This window comes from Peromyscus leucopus, chromosome 6, assembly GCF_004664715.2.
Source record: "Peromyscus leucopus breed LL Stock chromosome 6, UCI_PerLeu_2.1, whole genome shotgun sequence".
NCBI classification, from domain to species: Eukaryota; Metazoa; Chordata; class Mammalia; order Rodentia; family Cricetidae; genus Peromyscus; species Peromyscus leucopus.
The window spans coordinates 82,542,534-82,567,252 of record NC_051068.1 but is presented as its reverse complement, the minus strand read 5'-3'; the positions used below and the strand labels follow the sequence as shown (position 1 = coordinate 82,567,252).

At 41.5% G+C, this 24,719-nt stretch overlaps 2 protein-coding genes across 3 annotated transcripts in view; both read left to right on the top strand.

Moving 5' to 3' along the window:
- Gpr61 (G protein-coupled receptor 61) overlaps positions 1 to 18,719 on the top strand; it is a 32,805-nt gene extending 14,086 nt beyond the window's left edge. For both annotated transcript variants that reach the window (XM_028879395.2, XM_028879396.2), the window contains one exon: positions 18,677 to 18,719. The gene's annotated coding sequence lies outside the window, so the exon portion shown is untranslated. The remainder of the gene's footprint in view (positions 1 to 18,676) is intronic.
- Positions 1 to 24,719, top strand: part of Gnai3 (G protein subunit alpha i3) — a 41,298-nt gene that overhangs the window by 5,030 nt on the left and 11,549 nt on the right. The window contains exons 2-4 of the mRNA XM_028879397.2: positions 18,677 to 18,719; positions 18,830 to 18,971; positions 24,033 to 24,190. Of these exons, the coding sequence (XP_028735230.1) occupies positions 18,677 to 18,719; positions 18,830 to 18,971; positions 24,033 to 24,190 (343 nt within the window). The remainder of the gene's footprint in view (positions 1 to 18,676; positions 18,720 to 18,829; positions 18,972 to 24,032; positions 24,191 to 24,719) is intronic.

The window sequence follows — 24,719 nt, the reverse complement described above, 5'->3', positions numbered from 1 at the left end:
GTCAAGTGGATCTGCTCTGTCCCTGTCTTTTTGAAACTTTTGCTGTTTTGATGTTATCCTTAATGAACACACACACACACACACACACACACACACAGGTGTACACACATAAACACACACACATACACACACACACACACACACACACACACACACACACACACACACAGAGCTTGCTTCTATTGGTCCTTGAGGCAGGAGGACTAGGGATTTCTCTATATCTTTGTGGCAGGACCTAATACAATCTAAAGGTCTGTGAGGAACAGGAAACAGTCACCCTAGTACAAGTAGAGGAGAGGTTTATAGAAAAGACATAAGCAACTAGGCAGCTTCATAGACAGCGTTCAAGGTGGGAGGTGAAGTACAAGCAGGTTGCATGCTCGTGAATTGTGCACCCTCCTCACTTGTAGAGCAGAACGCCCGCTCACACTGCTTTGCTAGCGAAGTCACTTCTTCGTATCTTCTTTCTCTGCTTCTCCTGTACTCCTCGTCCTTCACCACACACCAGCCTACAACTTTGACTCACTCTGCACCTTTGCTGGTTAAGTCTTGGTATCTAGCACAGGCTTCCAGGATCCCTAATCCAGATTCCTGGGAAAGTATCAGATTGGTCTAACCTTGCAGGTACCCACAAGAGTTGGTGGTGGGTGTATGATAGAGTTGATGGAGTATTACGAGTTTACAAGGCTGATCTTTGCAAGTGTCAAAGTAGGTCAAGTTCTCTAGTAAAAAGGTACGGCTAGAGAAATAGTAATTAATGAGTGACAGTGCCTGTATGTAGTAGACATTCATTAAATCTAATTTGGACAGAGTAGAATGAGGTGGAAATATTACAGAACCAAGCACGTCACTGCTTCAGTTCCTCTCTCATTCACTTCTTGATTATTCTCAGTGTTAAATTGTCATTTTGTGTAGTTGGCAGATGGGTTTAAATTCACCCGGAGGTAGGATGTCCTGTTATTAACACATCTAACTCAGAATAGTTAATGTCACCTGGATTTAATTATCTTTAATTTAAATTAAACAGTTAAAAAATACAGACAAGCAGTGTGTGGGGTTTTTTGTTTGTTTTGTTTTCAGGGACTGTGCTTCATTTCTTCTGGTTTCTCTCTAGCTAATGTTTCTGTCTACTGCTCTTAAGAAAAAGTACTGGGGCAGGGGCGGGGCGGGGGCGGGAGGCCCGAGGATCCAAACTAAGGAAAGAGTTTACGACAGACTAGGTTTTTAGTAAGAACTTTCCTTTAGGTTATGTTAAGGGGTGGGTAAAAACATTTGGTAGATAAGTTAGTGCCCTGGGCTGTCGCTTTCTTAAGGCATTAGGTTGGGCTTAGTTTTTTCCTCAGGTGAAGCTTCAAGGGAAGTGAGGAGAGAGATGCTTTAAATACTCAGGAGTTAGCATAGTAATAGTAAAGACCAATTTAACGTGGGGTCTCGTACTGTGAAGGATGGAGAGCCATGGACACTAAATTTGTCCCGATTATTAGTTTTAAGATGTGTTTTCTATCCAGCAGAATTTAATACACCAGTGTTTGTAAACCTCTTAGAACTGGTAACTCAATTCAGAAGTGGAGACGCTTCTGATTTGGTGTAATATAGGGCATAGAGCTTGAACATTTTGAGGTTGAGTCTAATCTCTGGGCTTCATTTTCCCTTCTCTGAACCAGTGAGGCATTTGAATTGGGTCTTAGGGAGTCCCTTGATTGTGAAAATCATAATTTAACAAGTTACAAAGAGGACTGTTTTTGTGTTATTTTTCTTATTCAGTGGTTGAAATTAGTTAAACATCCCTAGGAAGACAGTTAAAAACTAAAGACATGCATCATAAACTTCCCACGGTGCAAATATTCAGCAGAGCACAGAGAAAATAAGATATTTCAGTACTTGATTTTCTCTGGTTGTCTTCATTTTAATATAGCTCTTGTGTAGGCTCTAGCAAGTTGGCGTTATCTTTAAGCTTTTTTTTTTTTTAATCTATCCAGGTTATCCTGTTACCTGATTAGTGATCAGCTGTATCGTTGCTGTAATTCAAACTGTTTGAACTGAATAACACTGTTAGGGACACGGTTCAGTTGTTCTAGTTGGATATATTACTCTGTGTAAGTGAATTTTCTTCTGTTCTTTGGCTGTAATAGAAATTAATATATTTGATGTGAACGAAGTAAAGGAGGAGGATGCTTGAAAATCCACATTTGACTGTACCTGAATAATTGTTCAGAGCTTAGAAATAAATTTTAGGAGGAGCCTAAAATAAAAATCTTAAGAAAGAAAGATTATTAAGAATTAGCTGAGATAGTATTATGCTTATGCTATTGATACATTACTATTGTACACTATACAGTTTTCTTTTTATTACTAAGTCTTATTTTCAAGTGGACAGTTTTAATATTCATATATAAGTTTTTTGAATGATGCTAGTACTTTACATCTCAGAAAATTCTTGTTAACTTAAAAGTAATTTTCTGCCAGAAGTGGTGGTGCATGCTTTAGTTCCATCCTAACACTTGGGAGGCAAACGCAGGCAGAGCTCTGGTTCAAGGCCAGCTTGGTACTTCATAGTGAATTCCTGACCAGTCAAGATTGCATAGAGAAGCCCTGTCTCAAAAAGAAAAAGAAGTTTCCTGACACCCCCCTTTTCATTTATTTATTTATTTGTTTATTGTTTTTTTGGAGGGATGTGAGTGTGGATGTGGATGGGTGTATACACCACAGTACACGTGTGGAAATCTGAAGATAACTTGTGGGAGTTGGTTTTCTCCTATCCTGTGGGGGCCAGAGATGAAACTTGGGTCATCAGGCTTGGCAGCAAGTGCCTTTACCCACTGAGCCATCTCTCTGGCCCTTGAGATTTTTTTTCCTGTTTGCGAATGTAAATTTCTTGCTGTTGAATCCCGCATGTCTCATCGAATGTCTCGTCGTAAGTCTGTTTGCATGTTTAAGCTGTGCTCACATCTTTTCTTCATCTAGTTTGTTGTCAACACGACACTGGTCATAGAGAGACCATTTAAATCAGGACTATTTAAATTAGCAAGGTTTCTTGATTTCTGTCATCTTGTAACTAATTATCCTCTAGTGATTGTGTAGCCTGTTTATAGTGGGTCAGATAACAAAAACTTCCCTTTTCAAATTTGATTTTAAAACTTAACTAGTATCTCACTAAATCCCAAGAGCGATGATGGTGCTACCTGGTACCGTATTTTGATTTGTTTTTGTGATCTATTGATGTGTGGGGGTGGGGTTACATGTGCTAAGGCACCCATGTGGACGACGCTTCAGGAGCCAATCTTTGCTTTCTGTCATGCTTGAAACAAGCTTTCTGGTTTCTGCCATTGGGCTGCATACTCCAGGCTAGTTCGCCTGCAGGCTTCCGGGATTCTCCTGTCTCTACCTTCCATTTCCCCATAGGAGTGCCGGGAGTAAGTTGTGTGTGTGTATTTCTATATCCAGCTTCTATGTGGATTCTGGGATCTGAACTAAGGTTATCAGAATTGTATGGCAAAGGTGTTTACCCACTAAGCCTCAGCTTCCCTAGTATATTTATTTTAAAAAAGAAACTAAGTATATTATGATATGACCTTGGTTTACCAATATGGCTTTAGAATCATTAGATTAAAAGTATTTTAAAATCACTGAGAAAAGGCAGGCGCGGTGGTCACATGTGCCTTTAACCCCAGCACTCTGGAGACAGAGGCAGGCAGATCTCTGGAAGTTCCAGGACAGCCTGGTCTATGCATAGTAAGTTCCAAGACAGCCAGAGCTACATAATAGAGACCCTGTCTTCCCCCAACCCTACCCCCCAGAAAATCATTAAGAAACAGCAGAATGATGGGGTTGAGAGATAACTCAGTGGTTAAGAACACTGGCTGCTAAGTTCAATTCCCAGCAACCACATGGTGGTTCACAACCATCTGTAATGAGATCGGGTGCTCTCTTCTAACCTGCAGGCATACATGAAGGCAGAGCAGATACATGATAAATAAATAAATCTTAAAAAAACAAAAAACAAAAAACCAGCAAAATGCTTCTCTGTTTAAAGTGTTTATAATGTGGGGCTGGAGAGATGGCTCAGTGGTTAAGAACACTGGCTCTTCTTCCTGAGGATCCAGGTTTGAGTCCCAGCACCCACATGGCAGCTAATAACTGTAACTCCAGTTTCAGGGGATCTGATGCCCTCTTCTGATCTCTCTGGGTACTAGACAAACATGTGGTACACAGACATACATTCGGACAAAACAGTCATACACATAAGTAAATGAAGAAAATTTTTAGAATAAAACATTTTAATAAGCTTTTAATTTTGGAATAAAAATAAATTTTACAGAAAAATTGCAAGGATAACGTTCCTGTGTACTCTTCTACTAGTTTTCCTTAGTGCTGACTTCCTAAATAATAACCATGGTACATTTATCATCACCAAGAAATTAATGCTGTTATATAAATGTTAACTGTAGTACAGTATTTAAATTTTAACAGCTTTTCCACTAATGTTCTTTTTCTGGCCTATGGTCAGTCTAGTCTGCTACCTTGTATTTAATTAAGGTTTTATTGAGCCTTGTGGTTTCCAATACTGTACCGCCTAGCAGAAAACTCATGTATTATTTATGATTATGCATTTCTGATTGTCTTTTCATAGACGAAGATTCTCTCCTTCCTTCTGTCGTTCTCCTTAAAAATTTTTTTGAGACAGTTTATGTAGCCAGGGTGACTGAACTTGTAATCCTCCTGTCTCAGCTTCTCAGTGGTGATATGTGTGGAATGCATTTGATTACCGGAGTTGGTTTAGAAAGGAAGTCCTAGAAGACATGACATTTGAGATGGTCCTTGAAAGATCAAGGAACTCCTTTTGATGTGGTTTGTGGTGCTGGAGATGGAACCCTACTAGGGAATATTCTACCACAGAACTGCCTGCCAGCTCTAAGAAGTGTGCACAAAGGCTCCTAACATGAGTGAGCAGGTAGATTTGACTCGGTGATTGGTGATTGGTGATTGGTGATTGGTGATTGGTGTAGAATGCAGGAGATGATGCCATCCGGGTGTTGGGATTATAGCTATGGACCACCACATCTCACTTTATTTGAAACATTTTAAGATTATTTTTTAAATTACGAGTGTGTGTGTGTGTGTGTGTGTGTGTGTGTGTGTGTGTGTGTGTGTGTGTAGGTAGTGCAGTTGTTAAAGGCAGTTGTGAGCTGCCCGACATGGGTAATGAGAACCAAACTGCCTGCAAGAGCAGCAAGTGCTCTTTAACTCGGGACCATCTCTCCAGCCCGTATTTGAAACATTGAAAACATTTAAATTTGTAATTGTGTGGGGTGAGTGACGGGGAGAGTTGAGTGCAGCTGTGTCAGTGCACTGGGGAAGGCAGGACAGCTTACAGGATTGGTTCTCCCCCCACCTGGGTTCCAGGGATCCAGCTCAGTTCCCCAGCACAGGAAGTGCTTTGACCTGCTCAGCCATCTTCCTGGTCTTTCATTGAAAATTTTAGTAGCTATTTTAAGCTCTATTTTATTACACATACAAGTGTATGTTTCTCAGAGTCTAAAGACTTTGCATTGTTCTTATTTCCAACTTTTTTCTTGAGGTGCTGCCACAATTAATACTGTCCCAAAGATAAAATAGAGGTAATAAATGCATATATGAAACCCAGGCTTCATTGACCTTTGCCAAGTGTTTATATGATAAAGGAAATTGAAATTGAAGACTCTTTTGTAATGTTTTAATGTTAATGACTCTTTAAAGTATGCTATTTATATTTGATTAAATAAGAATGTAGAAGTACTCTATGTTGCCATCATTATTTGAGGGTCTGAGTTTGGATATGATTCTAACATTTTAAAATATATGGGTTTAATGAATGAATTTAGCATTGCTACTAGCTTCAGAGAACATTTCCCACTATAATGAATTATTTTTATGAATTAAAATGAGATATTTGGACTACTGATGCATTACAGTTTTTTGTGGCATTTCTATTTCCTTTAATCCAAATAAATAGTTTTAAGTCATGGCATACATAAATGCCATATAATTTAGCACCAAAATGGCTTTTTGTTGTCTTGCTTCAAAGAAGAAAAAGGAAACTTACTCACCATAGGCCAAAATTAGAACTCTGAGGCAGTCAGCATAATTTGACTCCTTGCTCACAGTGACTGCTTCCCAGACATCCTTATGTTCTGCAGAGGAGAAACAAAGCCAGTCTGCACTGAACCAGCCAGTCGCCAGCACTCTGGCTATGTTGCATGTGGTCTTGAGTGATAACATTTTGGTACTATTTGGGGAGCTGAGTGAGCTTCCTTTAAAACAAACCAACCACAAATCACCGGTGTCTTCCTTCAGTGATTCACGAGTGTAAGTTAATTGATCTTCCTAATTTTTAAAAATCTACTTTATTCTCTGTGTGTGAGTCTAGGATATATATATCCTGTGTGTGTGTGTGTGTGTGTGTGTGTGTGTGTGTGTGTGTGTGTGTGTGAAATTCAATAAACCACATACTGTCTTGTAAGGTAGGGAATATATTGGCTAGAGTGTGTGTGTGTGTGTGTGTGTGTGTGTGTGTGTGTGTGTGTGTGTGTGTTTGTGTGTGTGTAAGGTAGGGAATATATTGGCTAGAGTGTGTGTGTGTGTGTGTGTGTGTGTGTGTGTGTGTGAGAGAGAGAGAGAGAGAGAGAGAGAGAGAGAGAGAGAGAGAAATACCTACCTACCCCAAAATTGGCAGTGGCCTACATCTGTATATATGTATACACACATATTTGTCCTTCCAAGTCTGGCTTATTGCATTCAACATGTTGATCTATAGTTCCATTCATTTTCTAGCTGATGATGTAATTTCATATTCCTTATGGCTGAGAATAAACCATCATTGTGTATTTATACACAATTTATACAATTTTCTTCATCCATTTATCTTTTGATGGGCCTTTAGGGTACTTCCATACCTGGGTTCTTGTGGATAATACTGCAGTAAACATTGATGTGCAAGTATCTCTGTGGTATGCTGATTTAGATTCCTTGCTTATATACACAGGAGTGGTAAAGCTGGATCATGATAGTTCTATTTTTAGTTGTTTGAGAAACTGCTCCACTGATTTCCATAGTAGTTACACTACTTTATATTCTCACCAGCATTATAGAAGGGTTCCTCTTCCCCCACATTCTTCCCAGTATTTTTTTGTTGTTTGTTTTCTTCATGATAGCCATTCTGACTGAAGTGAGATGTGAATCTCAATGTAGTATCAATTTGCATGTTCCTAATGGCTAAGGAGACACTTTTCATATACTTACTGGCTATTTGTATTTCTTCTTTTGAGAACTGTTTGTCCAATTCATTTGTATATTCATAGATCAGTTTTAGGGCCTCTAATTTTGTGAGTTCTTTATAATTGTACATATTAATATCCTGTTAGGTATACAGGTGGCAGACATCCTCCCATTTTTCATTTTTACAGTCCTGAGCGATTGGTGTCCTTCCAAGTTCTTTATGCCTGGGTGTTGAAGTGTCATCCTTACACTTTCATATAGCAGTTTTGGAGTTTCGGATCTTACGTTAAGGCTTTGATCTATTTCTGACTGGTTTTTATTCAGGGTGGCAAAAATAGTTGCAGTTTGTACATGTGAATATCCAGCTTTCTAAGCCATTTGTTGGAAAGGCTTTCTTTTCCAATGTGTGTTTTTGAAACTCATCAAAAATTAGACATCTATTAATGTTTTATAAATTTTTTTTCTCGTAATACCCTGTAAGTCTTTTTGTGGTGGATACCTTTTTCAAAAAAGAGACTCATGATCCCTGCCTTAGTTGCAGTTTGCTGCCCTATTTTATCCTTAGCACACTCATTCATCCACTGGACAGGTACTTGAGAGTGTTGACTCTTTCACATCCTCAAGTGTTAGGATTGCGGTAGATGGACAGATTTACAGCTGTTTATTCCATTGGAACACAACAGTGGGTGCAGAAGGAACCAGGAGAGAAGGTTAGAGGGACGTGAGGCAAGGACTGAGCCCAAATTTATTGTCGTTTGGTCATAGGATGAGAGTTGAAAGCGTAGTCAGGAGTGGGTGTGGGGCCAAGTAAAGAGAGCAGGGGAGTGGAGATCTCTCTGTTAACTGCCCACATTGAAAATTCTGGCCATTGCAAGTTGCATTTACAAAATGTGATTGGGCAACCACTGGAAGTCCAATCCTAGAAGCTCAAGTCATTGACCCCACGCTAATTGCTTAGTGCCTCCTCTGTCCTAGATTGTGGTCTGGCTTGGAGGAGGGGGCCACAGAAAGAAGGCACTGCTTGTACTCTCAAGGATTTGACTTTTGAGTTTAGGGCTGGTAGAGTTCTAAACAGGCACAGACTCAAATCCTTAAAAAAAATTGACCAAGTACTTGTGTTACAGTGTCCTGTAGGGCCAGCTTAAGCCTGGTTAGGTACACAAGCATGGAAGAGTTTTCAGGTTATGCTGAAAAGGGTTTCATAACTACATTAATCAAAACCAAGAAAACCAATGAACAGATAGATCATGAGGAGCCAGATTAGGAGCAAGAAAGGTGTTATATCCGTACTTCAGAGCACCACAGCAGGCCAGAGGTAAGTGATGTGAGTGGTGGGAGGGGCAGGCCCCAGTTAATTTCAGACATTGGCCCGTGGATTGATGCTGGCAGCTGATGCTGGCAGCGAGGAACCTTTGCCAGCCACCACAGAAGTCATTGCTGTGCCTGGCAGAAATCAAGGAAGGCCTCAGTGAGGACTGAAGATTGCCTTCGGTAGGTGATGCAGAGGCTTGGCATGCTTAGAGGGCTAGTAGACTGGGTGAGAAATTATGTTCGTACTTTAGACCAGGAAACTTTCTAGTTTCACAGGGAAACTCGTACCTCTAATGTCTCCCACCAGACCAGATTCCTGAACTGAATTGCATGAGAAACTTCAGTGTCCAGCAGTTCCAGGCATGCAGGAGGCATTTGTTAAATAGAAAGGAAGAACAATTTTGTGTGTGTGTGTGTAGAGACATTTTTCCTTTGTAATTCTTCTGACCTTTTGTTTATTTATTTTTCACTTTTGTGACATTAAAAAGATTTATCTTTATTTTATATATATGGATGTTTTGCCTGAATGTATATAGGTGTATCACATTCACACAGTGCCTGAAGGCCGAAAGAGGGTGTCAGGTCCTTTGGGACTGGAGATATGGACAATTGTGAGCTATCGTGTGGGTGCTGCTAATTGAACCAGGGTTCTCTAGAAGAACAGCCTGTGCTCTTAACCATTGAGTCATTTGTCCAGCAAGTTTTAATTGTACCCTATTCATTCATTCATTCATTCATTCATTCATTCATTCACTTATATCCTTATTTGTTTGCTTCTTTGTTTAAGTGTGTCTTCGTGTGTATGTGTGTGTGTGTGTGTGTGTGTGTGTGTGTGTGTGTGTGTGTGTGTGTTTGACAGTGCTCATGTGGAAGTTAGAGGACAAATTGAGGTTCTCTCCTTCCATCGTATAGATCCTGGAGATTGAACTGTGTTTAGCCTGGAGGTCAGTGCCTCTGCTCACTGATCCATCTTTCTGACCCTCTACTGAAAAAGATTATTTAATTTTTTGTGTATCTGTATGTCTTTGGGTATATGGTTGTGTACCACATGTATGTACGTACCTGTGGAGATCAGAAGAGGACATTGGATCCCTTGGTGCTGGAGTTACGGATGATTATGATCCACCAATATCGGTATTGGGAACCTAACCTTTACAAGGGCAGCAAGTGCTCACTCATAACCACTGAGCAGTCTCTCCAGCTCTGTCTTCTAACCTTTAAATGAGTTAAACAGTTCCAGTACTTGAGCCCCTGAGGTAGGAGAATCATGAATTGAAGACTGAGCTACATGGTGAGATCCTTTCTCAAAAACAAAACAAAACCAAAAAAAGCAACTGGATTTGTAATAAGTATAATGTATTGAAAAGCATTTTATTTGAAATAGTCTTAACATTGATCTAAATTTGTACTGTTATTAAAAAGAAGTCATGAGGTGGGGGCGGGGAGTGGAGGGTGGCCTGTCAGAGCGTTTACTGCTTCTTCTAGAGGACCACAGTTTGGTTCTTAGCGCCCATGTCAGGTGGATCATCCACCTGGAACCATATCTCTAAGGGGCCTTGAGTCCTATTTTGCTCTCAGGGCACCTGCGTGCATGTACATAGAACATCCCACACACAGACAGAGACTCACACGCATACATTTTAAACAGGTGAGTCATGGAGCCAACAAGACGGTGCTTGTTGCCAGCCTGATGACCTGAGTTTGAGTCCCAGGACCCACATGGTAGAAGGAGAGAATCAGTGGAAGCAATAGTTAGCTGTCCCTGTTGGAAGTAGCATGGTTTGTGCTCTTTTGATCTGCAGTAGTGGGGATTCCTCTAGGATTCACCTCCCTCCTTCCCTCCCTGTGCTGTCCCTACCCCACCCCACCCCCATTCTATCCAACAGCAGTGTAAACTTGAATGCTCGGCTAGATGGGGCACCTTCAAGCATGGCTATAGGAAGTGGCATGTCAGACAACTCTTTTTTTTTTTTTCTTTTTTGGTTTTTGGAGACAGGGTTTCTCTCTATAACAGTTCTAGCTGTCCTGGAACTCACTCTGTAGCCCAGGCTGACCTCGAACTCACAGAGATCCACCTGGCTCTGCCTCCTGAGTGCTGGGATTAGAGGTGTGCACCACCATTGCCTGTTGTCAGATAACTCTTACTTCCTTACATTGATGCTTCCCACTGTCCTGACGATAGACTAATAACTTTACTGCGGTAGTTGTTTTGAATTGTTGTTACAATGGTGTGGATCTGTGGTTTTGATTTGAGTCCTGTATTAGAATAAGAGATCATAACTGATCTAAATTTGAGTTAGCTTTGAGTTAGCTTTGAGTGTAACTGTACGTCTAGCAAAAGTTCTTCTTCATTCTTTATAGATAAGGAGGCAGACATTGCAGTCAGGTAACTTATCCAAGGTCACATAGCACTAAAATTTACTGTCCCATTGAGTTTATTACTATATGGTATCACCAGCTAGAATTTTAAGATAGAAAAAAGTAAAATGTATTTGTTCTCACATATCTGTCAATAGAAGTCTAAGGAGAGTCTTGGTCTGGCACTGCTAGAATCTTATTCACTAGTGGTGTCACTCTGGGATTCAGCTGCCCAGACTCTGCCCTAGTTATAACATGAAGTTACTAGAAATTTCAAGATGCTTTATAGAAACAAGTATTTAAAAGAAAAAGGTGTCTCTACCACTGGAATGCCTCTGACATGGTTTAGACCTGTGGGGATGCTTGGACGAAAAGTTCTGAGGCCAAAGTGGGTGAAGTGTAGAAAGGAGGTAGCAGACAGGGTCACAGATATATATACCCAAGGAAGAGAAGAGAGTTTTGTTCCTTAGGGTGGGGTGCAGAGTGACTAATACATTGATGTAGTTTATTGGAGTTTTTAACTTACAAGTTTTGTTGTTTTTTTTTTTTAAATATGTGTGAATCCAGATCCATCTAGAGTTTTATTACTTTGAAATAACTGCTGAATACAACTGCCATTTTTGTTAGGAATTTGTACCAACATCAGTATCAAAGTAGTTTTTAGAAAGTAAAATCCTCAGGCCCTACCATCACTTGGTAATGTTACAAACAGGAGCTGGCTAACATTCACTAAGCATTACCGTGGACCAGGCACTGTCCAAAGCATTTTCCGTTGACCCTGTCTTACACCTGTGGAAATCCATCCTGCTTCACGGCAGATGAGTAGAGCAGAGCATAGCACACTTAGGACCTTCTTTGGACTGGCTTTAGTTAGAGGAAAGAGAGAGAATGCATGGGGCGACCTTCCCAGCGTTCTCTCTCTTCTAGGCTCCCCTCTGGCTCCCGTCCTTACTGTGTATAGGTTCCTCCTACCCCTGCGGTAGTCTATGGCTATTCCAGTGTTTGTATCCTATTATTTCCCTGCTGGATTGAAGATAGGCAAGTAAGTGTTCCTTTAAATGAACTGCTTTTTGAAGTAATGTAAGTAAAATCTACATTTGTAGTTGGCGAGGGAAGTTCAGAGTGTGAAACGTGGGCAAGACCGAAGAGAGAAAGCTATGGAAGAGAGCTTGCTGCTTGAGTAATGTATCTCAGAGGTGAAGCTGGAGGCCAGACCTCAGAGCAAAGAGTCACAGAAGGTGTTTGAGGAATCTGGAGAGCCATGAGGCTGATTATTTGTTTAGTTGTGCTGGTTGGAATGGTAAAGAAGCAGGAGCTTTGAACTGGAAGTTTCAGAAAATTATAGCAGTAATATAATTAGCACAGTGTTAGGCGCAGATATGAAGAGTCAAAGAGATTAAGTAATTTGTTTTTTGGTTTTTATTTTTTTATTTTTTCGAGACAGGGTTTCTCTGTGTAGCTTTGCGCCTTTCCTGGGACTCGCTTTGGAGACCGGGCTGGCCTCGAACTCAAAGAGATCTGCCTGCCTCTGCTTCCCGAGTGCTGGGATTAAAGGCATGCGCCACCACCGCCTGGCGAGATTAAGTAATTTGAGAATTACTTAAGGAGAGAGAAAATTATGTTACACTTTGGTAAGCTACTGTGCTGGCTGGTTTTATGCTTGCTTGACACAAGCTAGAGTCATTGGGAAGAGGAGTCTCAATTGAGAAAATGCCTCCAGCAGGGCAGTGCTGGCACACGCTTTTAATCTTAATACTCTTGTGAGTTCAGGGCCAGCCCGGTCTACAGAGCTAGTTCCAGGACAGCCAGGGCTACACAGAGAAACCTTCTCTCAAAAACAAAACAAAACAAAACAGCAACAACAAAAACAAAAACAAAGACAAAAAAAGAAAATGCCTCTATAAGATCCTGCTATTGGTATGCCTGTAGGCCATTTGGGGGGCGGGTAGTGGGGGTTTCAAAGCAGGGTTTCTCTGTGTAGTCTTGGCTGTCTTAGAAATCGATTTGTAGACCAAGCTGGCCTCAAACTCATAGAGATCCACCTGCCTCTGCCACCTGAGTGCTGGGATTAAAGGCATGTGCCACCACTGCCCAGCAGGACATTTTCTTAATTAACGATCATGGGGAAGGGCCCAGTTCATTGTGGGTGGTACCACCCCTAGGCTGGCGGTTCTGGGTTCTATAAAAAAGCAGATTGAGCAAGCCATGAGGAGCAGGCCAGTAAGTAGTACCCCCTCCATATCTCTGTCTGCTTCAGCTCCTGCCTCCAGGCTCCTGCCCTGTTTGAGTTCCTGCTCTGAATTTGCTCAGTGATGGAGTGTGACCTGAGATTTGTAAGATGAAATAGACCCTTTCCTTCCCAATTTGCTTTGGGTCATGATGTTTTACCACAGCAATAGAAACCCCTAACTAAGACATCTAGAATAATGAGTGATTCCAAATGACTCAGATTTCAGAATGTACTTGGAAGGTGGACAGAATGGCGGCACTTTTCATGAGAGTCTACAAGTTGAATGGGCTAGGCCTTTTGATATAGAATGTGATTCACTCTTTGTGTATAGCAAATGCCTAGTAACACACTGAAAACAAACCTTGTCGGCATAAGAGTTGTCTTCATTTATGAGATGGACTGAACGCCTAGTAAAAGCTGAAGGAGAAATACACAGAGTAATAATAAAAAGGGCAAGCAGACGTTTTCTTTTTGCAATCCAGGGGTAGGAGCCCAGAGCCTTGCACATGTCGGGCAAGTGTTCTGACACTGAGTTGTGTTTTCAGCTCCCAAAATGACTGTGTGTGTGTGTGTGTGTGTGTGTGTGTGTGTGTATGTGTGTAATATAACACTTTAATAGAGCAGAATTTAGTGAGGTGGCTAGAAATTAGTGGTAATATTTAGAGATTTATTTATAATGCCTTTCAAAATAATCCAACGTGAGCAGTAGGAATATCATTTTCAGTGTTGAAAGGAGAGCATTCAGTGCCTCATTACACTAATGCTCGCAGGGGATGGTCTGCAATTCTGAATTTAACCATTTAAAAAAAAGCCTGCATTTCTGTTTTTTTTCCCCAGAACTGAAAAGTTTTTCTATGTATGAATAGTGAAATTTATGTTTTTGACATTATCATAAGAAAGATACTGTGCTACTTGAATATTGTAGTAAGAGCAGATAAAGTCATATATACAAACACTTCCCCTGGCCGGGCAGTGGTAACACACATACACCTTCAATCCCAACACTCAGGAGGCAGAGCCAGATGGATCTCTGTGAGTTGGAAGCCAGTGTAGTCTACAGAGCGAGATCCAGGTCAGGCACCAAAACTACACAGATACCCTGTCTCGAAAAACCAAAACAAATAAACAAACAAAAAACAAACCAAAACAAACAGAAAAAAACAACTCCCCCCATTTTTTGAAGATTTATTCATCTTTTTATGTACATTGGGGTTTTGCCTGCATGTATGTCTGTATGGGGATGCCAGATCCCTTGGAACTATAGTTACAGATAGTTGTAAGCTGTCATGTGGGTGCAAGGGATTGAACCTGGGTCATTTGGAAGAGGGGCCAGTGCTCTGAACCATCTCTCCGCCCCGCACAAAAACTTCTTGATTCTTCAAAACTAGTTATTTTGGGTTTTTTTATTCAGATGCTATTTTAACTTAAATTTTTTGTTGGCAAAGTGAAGAAATACTTAGTGCATTATCATGCATATTAAGTGCACATTTGTGCTGAGCCATGGTGGCACACACCTTTAATCCCAGCACTCAGGAGGCAGAGGCAGGCGGATCTCTGTGAGTTCAAGTCCAACCTGGTCTCCAAAGCGAGTTCCTGGACATCCAGAGTTGTTACAGAGAGAAACCCTGTCTCAAACAACAACAACAACAAAAGCACATTTGTTCAATATTTATTTGATTAATTATTTGACTAATTGTCATCAGGCTCAGTTGGGGCCTCTGGGAATAGAGAGCTTTTGTTTTAGTGGGGAGGTAAGAAAAGTGAGTCTGTAGTGAAGATACATGCTGTGAAGAAATGACACATTGTGAGGTCAAAGGTAATTCCATCAGGAAATGCTCTGAGGGGAGCAGAAATGTGAGTGAAGAAGAAACCCTTGCAAAAATGATTTCAGTCAGATGGAAGAGCAGATGTGAAAACGGTGAGTCAGAATCTGGCCTGGTGAGAAGCAGTTTTGCGTGTTAGAGGCACCACACAGAAGCTGGCCTGACGAGAGCGTTGAGGACAGAGTGGGACGGACGAGAAGTGAGGGTGAGGAGGTAGGCAGCGGTCAGAGTCTGTTGGACCTTACTGCCCACACACTATAATTTGGTGTAAATAGAGGCCATGAGGCAACTCTAGCCTGTGTCATGACATGTTCCAGACAGGCGTGCATGCACTTGGGATCCCAGCCACTGGGCTGCTGGGTAGCAGAAAGAGGATCCTTAGAAGTCCCAGGCCAGCCTGGTATACATAGAATCTCAGACTCCAGGGCTGCATAGCTAGACCATGTCTTTTTTTGTTGTTACTTGTTTTTTTTTTTTTTTTTTTTTCTTTTTCTTTTTCTCTTTCTTTTTTTTTGAGACAGGGTTTCTCTGTGTAGCAGTCCTGGCTGTCCTAGAACTCACTCTGTAGACCAGGCTGGCCTCACAGATCGACCTACCTCTGTCTCCCAAATAATCCCAAATGGGATTAAAGGCGTGCACCACCACCACCACCACCACCACCACCACCACCACCACCACCACCACCACCACCACCACCACCAGATGCTAGACTCTAGCTTAAAAATTAAAAAAAGAAAAAAGAATTATGGAAGCTTTTCTATGAACTAGGTAGGCTGTGGTTTCGAGTGTACAAGGGCCAAACCGTTAAAATCATATCTGGTTTGGGTTTTTTAATTGTTGTTTTGTTTTTCGAGACACGGTTTCTCAGTGGAACAGCTCTGGCTGTTGTGGAACTCACTCTGTAGACCAGGCTGGCCTTAAACTCACAGAGATCTGCCTGCCTCTGCCTCCTGAGCACTGGGGTTAAAGACATGCACCACCACACTTGTCTTATATTTGTATTTTTAAAACTTTTTTTTTTTTTTTTTTTTTTTACATTGTTGGTGGCACACACCTTTAATCACAGTACTCAGGAGGCAGAAGCAGGTGGATCTCTGTGAGTTTAAGGCCAGCCTGGTCTACAGAGAGAGTTCCAGACAGGACTGTTACACAGAGAAACCCTATCTTGAAAAACCACACAAAAAAACCAAAACCAAAAACAACACAGCAAATTTTGCTAATATTTAACACTGGAATTTAACATTTACTAATGTATTAACACTGGAACCCCCTCTCCATCTCTGTGTTCCTTCTTTGCCACCTGCCAGTTTTGAGCAGGTTAGTTAAATGTCAGTACCATTTACTGGATGAAAAGGCTAAAGGAAGAGCAGCTTTGTTTGAGATGGATGTAGGAAATGAGTAACTCGGTCAGTATTGGGCATTAAGTTTGAGATGCTTACAGGACATCTGCTGTGATCTATAAGGTAGGAGATGAATTTAAAGCCAAGTTTGGAGAGTAAGATTGGAGGTCTTTGGGAATCTAGCACATTCCAGCTTTGAAGCGAAACTGAGTGGAAATGTGTATTTTGCTACCTGCTATATAACTGTGGACAATTTCTCTGACCTTTCTACTTCATTTATCTCATTATAAAATGAGGGTAATAGTATCTGCCTTACAGAGATGTGAAGGTTGGATGAGTTAATATTAGCAAAGTACATAGAACATCCTGATACATGTTACTCTTTGGAGGTTAACTTTTATTCATAAATAGTGCTTTAAACAATCAAATTAGGTGCGTTAGAAAATTAATATAGAGAAAAAGACAAGGGTCAACTTGGAAAAAGTAACTTTGAAAGGCAGAGTAAGGCCTAGACATGACCACTCAGCTTGTCAAAGGTGCAGGTGGCTTGGAGACTTTCCTTGAGGGATGGTTTCAGTGGAGTGGTGGGATGAATGGGAGGAACTTAATTGGAGATTTTGTATAGATGCCACACTAGGGAAACTTTGCTCTAAAGAGACACAAAGAGGGGCAGCCACCGTAGCCGCTCAGTAGGTGGTAGAGTTGCTTGCCTTTAGGTCTGAAAACCTGAGCTGATCCCTGGGAGCCTCATGTGGAAGGAGAGAACTAACTCCTGTAGGTTGCCCTCTGGCCTCCACATACATTCTGTCGTGTGTGTTGTCGTCGCTCCCTCCCCCAACCCCATAAATGAGTAAATGTAATAGATCTTTGAAAAAGAGGCACAGGGAAAACGGAGTAGTAGAAGTTCAGGAAAATGAGTGTGTGTGGGGGGGGCGTGTCAAAGAAAAGTAGGGGTGGGTGTGTATAGAAGCTGGGAGTGCAACGGTTTGTGTGCTAAGACTGACGTAGTGAGGAGTGAGAAACAGTGACATTCAGTGCTAGTGGACATTTCAGAAGCCACAAGTTGAGGCGAAATGAAGGAGATAAGTATATAAGCAGAGCAGTAAGGACATTGGAGAGACAGCTCAGCCGTTGACGAAGCTAGAGATTATTAGTGGAGAAACAGGTAGATTAGTAGATTTGGTTATGGGAAAATGAGGTAATATTCTCTGCCTTTTTCTAAAAAGGAGGGGGCAGGGTTGTCATTTATGAGTCAGATGTAGCATTTGATGTTGGAGGGAGGTGGTAAAGTTTTAAGAGGCATTTTGGAAGATGGAAGAATTATTGACCATGGAAGATCTAGCAGGCAGACTCAGTTTACTTGACCTTGATCTTTAGACGAAGTGATTCCAGTTGGCCAAGTAGGGCTGTGCAATCTGTACAACCCTCCCAGAAGAAGAACTGTATCATGAAAGGTAGAGGTAATGTGGGTTCTGCTGTTTGGAACCTTTCTAGCCCTAGTATTGCTTCTGGAACATTCCTCAGTTCCATTTTCAGGTCACAGAATTAATAACTATGAATAGGCTGTTGAATCCCAAAGTTTAGGGTCTCAAGTGGGTACCCCAAGAACCCAGACTCCAGTCCAGTTGATGCAGTAGCAAGAGGTTTTATTAAAGAAGCTTCTATATGGAAGGGCAAACTCCGCTCCTAAGAGCAAGAGCTGCATCTTACTGCAGCCACATGGGGGTTTTTAAAGGAAAACCCCACAAAAGCCATAAGATTACAATTCCCATACAATTTCGTTTCACAAGATCATGGTCTGATCACAGAGTGACCACAGAGGGGGTACAGTTATGTCAACAGGTACATTTTTCCTGAAGCCTCAAGGGGGGATATCAAGGCAGGAGTGGAGTTTACACAAAGGTCACAGTGGTCCTTCCTGGAACACCTGCAACTATCCCAGTCACAGTTGAGCACATCTCTTAACAGAGATCTTTTTACATTGTTCTATGGTTGCAGGGGAGATTGAACAATGGCTAAGTCAGGTTGCCCTTGGAACTAGATTTTTAGTTTCTCATTTCCTGGTGCTTGAAGTTTCTCTTTTCCTGAGGCTTGGGGGTGTAAGCCTGAAGGGCTAGGTTTTATGTTGTTACTAAAAATATTTGTGTTGCTATCTTTGAGTAATGTCTATTTTGCACAAATAATACTAATATAAAGAAAGCATAATGCTCTAATTGAGAAACTCACAGTTGTCCTGATAAACATGAAAACTCACCAAAATTTCATAGGACCTTGTTTTCCATTAACCTAGACTTACCAGTCACATTACTCCATACTTTTGTTTGACTACAAAGAAATTCAAAATCTATTTTTTTTTTCAGGTGCTGGAGAATCTGGTAAAAGTACCATTGTGAAACAGATGAAGTAAGTTCACACAAGGCCTACAAGGATGAATTTCCCCCTCTTCATAAAAAGTTCATAATGTTTTTATTTTCCATTCATGGTATTGACTTGTGGCTTTTTTCCTTTTGAAGAATCATTCATGAGGATGGCTATTCAGAGGACGAATGTAAACAGTATAAAGTAGTTGTCTACAGCAATACTATTCAGTCCATCATTGCAATCATAAGAGCCATGGGACGGTTAAAGATTGATTTTGGGGAAGCTGCCAGAGCAGTAAGTATTTCTCATTTCCTCTTCCCTTGCTGCTCCTCTGTAGATTCAGTTAAGCCAAATTTGCGTCATGTTTTAGGGAACAAGAAGATAAGATGGATAAGATGGCGTACAATACTGTGTGCTTGTTTTTGAAGGGCTGTCTGTCTGACTCAATAGATAGCGAGTTACTGCTGCCAGCAGAGCCCTGGAAATGGGGTTCTGTAGATAGACTGTAGATTTCGGTGATGGCTCTATTCAGGGGCTTCCTTCACAGTACCATTGACTTCTGTTTTATAATAGTTGATGAGAGTAAATATAGACTCTAAAAGACACATTGCGTATTTAGCCCTCCTTTCAGAGCTCCAGGGGTCAAGGGAAAAAAACAATTTCCCAAAATAGATTCTGTAAGGACATAACACAAGCTCCCCAATTTAGAAATGATTTTAGGTAGGTTCAATATAACTCTTTAATGCTTTACACACATCAGAATTTAAAAGTCAGTTAATAATAATATTTAGTAGACTTTGAGGGCACTTTGAAGTAGAATATTTGATGGCAGTGGAGAAAGGACCAGGATGAAGACAGGAGACCTTTATATTATCACCACCTCAATTTCAGGAAAGTGCTAGAGAAGTAGAGAGCCCATCAAAGGATGCCAGCTGTGGTCAGTGACACGCTACTTAAGTGCCATGGGAAAAGAAATGAAAGGGACTTGGGGGCTTTGCCTGGAAAGACAAAACTGTATGCTTGTGAGTAGCTTAGGGACTCTTATCAGCTACTCAGTTTATCAAGTGCAAGTTAATATTTGATAAGTGGGAAGTTGAAGGGGAAAATGTTAAAAGGGCCATTGTGACTTCGATTTGTTCTTGAGCAGATATATCTTTGAGGTGAAATAAGGGAACAGGATGTAGATTAAGGGATATGGAAGAAAAGAATGGCAAAAGGGGGGGGGAATGTGAGTGACGTTCATTGTCATAGGACATACAGTTCAGGGCCTCTTCCTCCCCGGGCATTGTACTAAGGGCTCAGCAACGCTAAGTGAATGAGTAAGTGAACAACATTTAGCCCAGAGCCTGTTTTCTGGCCTTTTCTTCTTCTTCTCTTTGAGTTTTATTTAAATTATGTGTATGTATGTGTCTGGATGTGGATATGCACATGTCTGTGTGGATCCCCTTGGAAGCCAGAGGGGTTTGATTTTCTGGAGCTGGAATTATAGGCACTTGGAAGCTACTTTATGTGGGTGCTGGTTCTCTGCAAGAGCAGTACATGCTCTTGACTACTAAGCCTTTTCTTCAGACCCCCGTGTTTGGTTTTTAGAGACAGTGTCTTATACTATAGTCTGGGCTGGACTTGAACTCATAGTAGTCTTCCTGCACAGGCTAGTTTTCTCTTCTCCTCAGGGAAATTTGGGAGTTTAATAAAGTCAGGCCCCTTTCTATTCTTTGTCTCTCATTGACTTTTCTTCTGGACTAGAGTTCTCCTGTGTTGTTCTTCTCTCTCCTTCATGTTCTCTAACGACTTCTCTCTAATATTTGTTGTAGTTGATAGTTGATCAGTAATACTCTGTTTCTTGACGTTTCTTCTCTGTGTTGACCTGTTCTCTTCTTTATTCCTCTTAGTTTATTTCTCGGATGTCTTCCTTTTGCTCCCCTTCCTTCTTTTCCATCATCTGTCCACCTCTATCCCTCTCTCTTGCGTTTGCTTCCTTCATCAGATGTCATCATCAGGGCCTGGGGAGAGAGCTCAGTCAGTAAAGTCCTTGCTCTCTGTGACAACCTGGGTTCGATTCCCAGAACTCACAAAAAAGCCAGGTGTTGATAGTGTGCACTTACAGCCCTGTGCTGGGGGCACAGGTAGGAGGACCCTGGGGACGCTGGCCAGCCAGCCTCAGGCCAAAAGAGACCCCGCCTCAGACAGACACACGCAAGGCAGATGCTCCTTAGCGGCAGGATCTGAGATTGTCCTTTGCTCCACACACATGCCCGTGCTCACGCAGACACAGCTGGGGTCAGTATACTCGTGTGTATACTGAGAGGCTGACTAGAGAGCCTGACTACATCTTTGCTCCTCTCAGGACTCACGAGCCATCTGTGTTTACAGCCTCCGCCTAGCCTGATGGAAAGTCCTTTTCAAACAAACTTTTCCTCTTTCACAGTTCCTCCTTTTCTCAGAGCTAAGGGTTTATGTTTGTATGTGTCTCTTTTACTCCTCTAGTTTTTAATGGTTGCTAAGAGAGTGGAGAGAAAAGAACAGAGCCAAGTATGGGACGTTTTCTCTCCTATCTGTTTAAGTTTGTTGTAAAGAGGGGGCTCTGGAAGCCGACCCAGAGGCTCTATTTTATAGAGGAAGCTTGAGCAGACTGGTGAGCGATCAAGTAGAAAGAGGAAAATGTTTCCCTAAGAACATTCCCAGAATCAGAACAGCACCAGTATATAGTATTTTTAAGTTTCTAAAATTTGAACAACATGGTATTAAAAAAAAAATACAGGGACTTAATTATTTGTATACCTGCTTGAGTATAGGTCAATTTTCAGGACTTGTCTAGTTTTCAAATGTTATATAAAGCAATGTACCATAGATGGAAAAAGTCTTACTTGTTATTTAGTGTGTTTGACAATTTGTATAATGCTTAAACATTTCTTAATCATTTGCTCTTTTTTTGTTGTTGTTTTTTTTTTTTAATAATTTTTTTTTAATGATTTATTTATTTATTATGTATACAGTGTTCTGCCTGCACATATCTCTGCAGGCCAGAAGAGGGCACCAGGTCTCATTACAGATGGTTGTGAGCCACCATGTGGTTGCTGGGAATTGAACTCAGGACCTTTGGAAGAGCAAGCAGTGCTCTTAACCTCTGAGCTACCTCTCCAGCCCTGTTTTTTGTTTTTTGAGACAGGGTTTCTCTGTAGTTTTGCACCTTTCCTGGAACTCACTCTGTAGCCCAGGCTGGCCTCGAACTCACAGAGATCCACCTGCCTCTGCCTCCTGAGTGCTGGAATTAAAGGTGTGCGCCACCACCCGGCTCATTTGCTCTTTTATTTGTTGTTGTTATTATTATTATTTTAAAAGAGAGAAGAGGGCTAGGGAGATGATTCAGTTCAGTGGCCAAGAGTGCTTGTTGTGTAAGAATGAGGACCTGAAGTCAAATCCTAAGTACCATCATTACAAGGGAATCATGCATGGTCCTATGCATCTGTAGCCCTTTACTAGGGGGCGGAGACAGACAGATCCTGGAAGCTTGTTGGCTAGCCAGTCTAACTAAATGGCAAGCTTGAGGTTTGGTGAGAGACCAAGTCTCAAGGGAATAAGGCCAAGAGTGATAGAGACATCTGACCTCTTTCTCTGGCTCTCCTGCATGTACATACATGGACATGCACACACATATATACAACTCCCACACCACATGCAAAAAGAGATGAAGGGATAGAGCTCAGAGGCAGGATGCTTGCCTGGCATCCACAAGGCCCCGGTTCAATTCCAGCACTGGGAAAAAAAAGATAAATAAAAATAAAATTCAAGATAATTTCTATGAAATATATTTTTTAAAAAAAGAAAAAAGAAATGAGAGAGAGAGGAAATGCAGATTGTGCATGAAATTGTTACAGAGAGGATGTACACACAGTATTACCAGAATGAATATCGGACAGGATCTTGATGGATCTTGATGGCAAAGTTTGGCAAGGTTATTTTAAGTGCAATGTGGTGATTTTGTGGATGATTAGGTAGTTGTACAAATTGAACATCTGTCTTCCGCTGGGCTTTTTGCTTGCTAGTTTTTGTTTTCTTAATGACTACTTACAATATAAATGGCTGGACAGTGTTGGCGCACACCTTTAATCCCAGCACTCAGGAGGCAGGCAGATCTCTGAGTTTTAGGCCAGCCTGGTCTAATAAAGTGAGTTCCATAACAGACAGAGCTGTTACACAGAGAAACTGTCTCAAAAAACAAAGCAAAACAAACAAACAAAAGACACAAATGATTGCTTCTCTTCTCCCTTTTTATTTATGTATTATGTGATCTAGGAAAAAACCCTTGTTTTTATAGTTACTTGGAATTTTTAAGGTTGTTAAATATTAGATTTATATAGAGAAATCTTTGAGATCTAGGTTCAGTTTTGTTGTTTTGAGACAGGGATTCTCTGTGTATCCCAGGCTGTTCTGTCTTAACCTATAGACAGTAAATTTAGAGATCTGTCTACCTCTGCCTCCTTGAGTGCTGCCCTGCTGTGTTCAGTTTTACATTTTCGAATAGGAATAGATAAGATAAATTAAAACCATCAAAATGGATGGTGTTCCTTAGGGAAGTCTAGAGACTAAACATTTTCCCTGAGGACTTGATTCCCATTACTGGGCTTTAAGCATCTTACATGCTTCCTATCCTTCCTGCCTGCTGTCCGCAGTGAAAGGGAAGGAGCAAGCAGCCTTCGCCTTAAACTTGACGAATGTCTTAGTCCCTGTGCATGCTTAGACTACTTCTTATGTGCGAATCTTTTCATTCCTATGTAGTAGTAGACAAGTGCTCTACCACTGAATGAGCTACACCCTCAGCAGGTCCAGGGAACATACACACAGGCATGTATGTGTGTGGGCATAGAGTGTGTGGAGGCTAGAGGTGGACTGCAGTTGTTTTTCTCTACCATTTTCCACTGTCTCTCCAAATGTGGTACATGCCATTTGGGCCAGTGACCTCCAGGGATCCTTCTTTCTCTGCTTCCCCAGCAGTGAGTTTACAGGCTCTTGCTGTTGTATCCAGCTTTTACGTGGATCTGAACTCAGGTCCTTCTGCTTGCACAGCATGTACTGTATCACTGAGCCATGCTCCCAGTCCTCAGTAAGGGCTTACTATAACAGAATGGAAATCTATTACATATACTTGTCTCAGAGACCAGTATCCCCCACCTCCACCCCGTCATTAATCATAAGTCATCAGGATAGAGGATTGTGAGTCCATCAGAAGGATGGTGGTATGATATCTGAAGTATGTGTATGTGTGCCTGAGTGCATGAGTGTGTGTAAAATGAGACTCATCTAGTCTTAAAGAAGTGGGAACTCACCTGTCCCTCTCTTAACTGTCTTCCTCAGGATGACGCCCGGCAGTTATTTGTCCTAGCTGGCAGTGCTGAAGAAGGGGTCATGACTTCAGAACTTGCAGGCGTGATTAAACGGCTCTGGCGAGATGGTGGGGTGCAGGCATGTTTCAGCAGGTCCAGGGAATATCAGCTCAATGACTCTGCGTCCTAGTAAGTCATTTTCCTTCCTTGAAACTGTAGTAGAAAATGATTTGGTGACTCTAGAGATGTTCAGTGCCGATCCTTAAGGAAATGTTTAAGTATTAGAAATGTCCAGGAGTCTATCGGATCCTCTATTACATCTGTCCCACTTTAAGGCAATCTCCGTGGAACATTTATAGTAAGCAAGTGAGGTGAGACATCTAGTAGAGGTAGGTCGCTGTGTTAGGACAAGGCACTGATAGCCAGCTTGAGGGGAACGTTGAAATTGGACATCTCTTCTCTCATGATGACACACACACCCCACCCCCTGGTTTGTTATTGTTGTGTTTGAGACAGGATCTCACTGTGTAGTCCTGGCTGGCTGGCTTTGAACACCAGAGATCCCCCTGCCTCTGCCTACCATGCTAGGATTAAAGGTGTGCAGCACCACATCTGACATGACAGCCCTTTTTATACTCTGTCCATTGGCTGTACTATGAGTTTTTCTGGTAGTAGTCATTACCACTGAATTTTGTGTGTGTGTGTGTGGGGGGGGGTA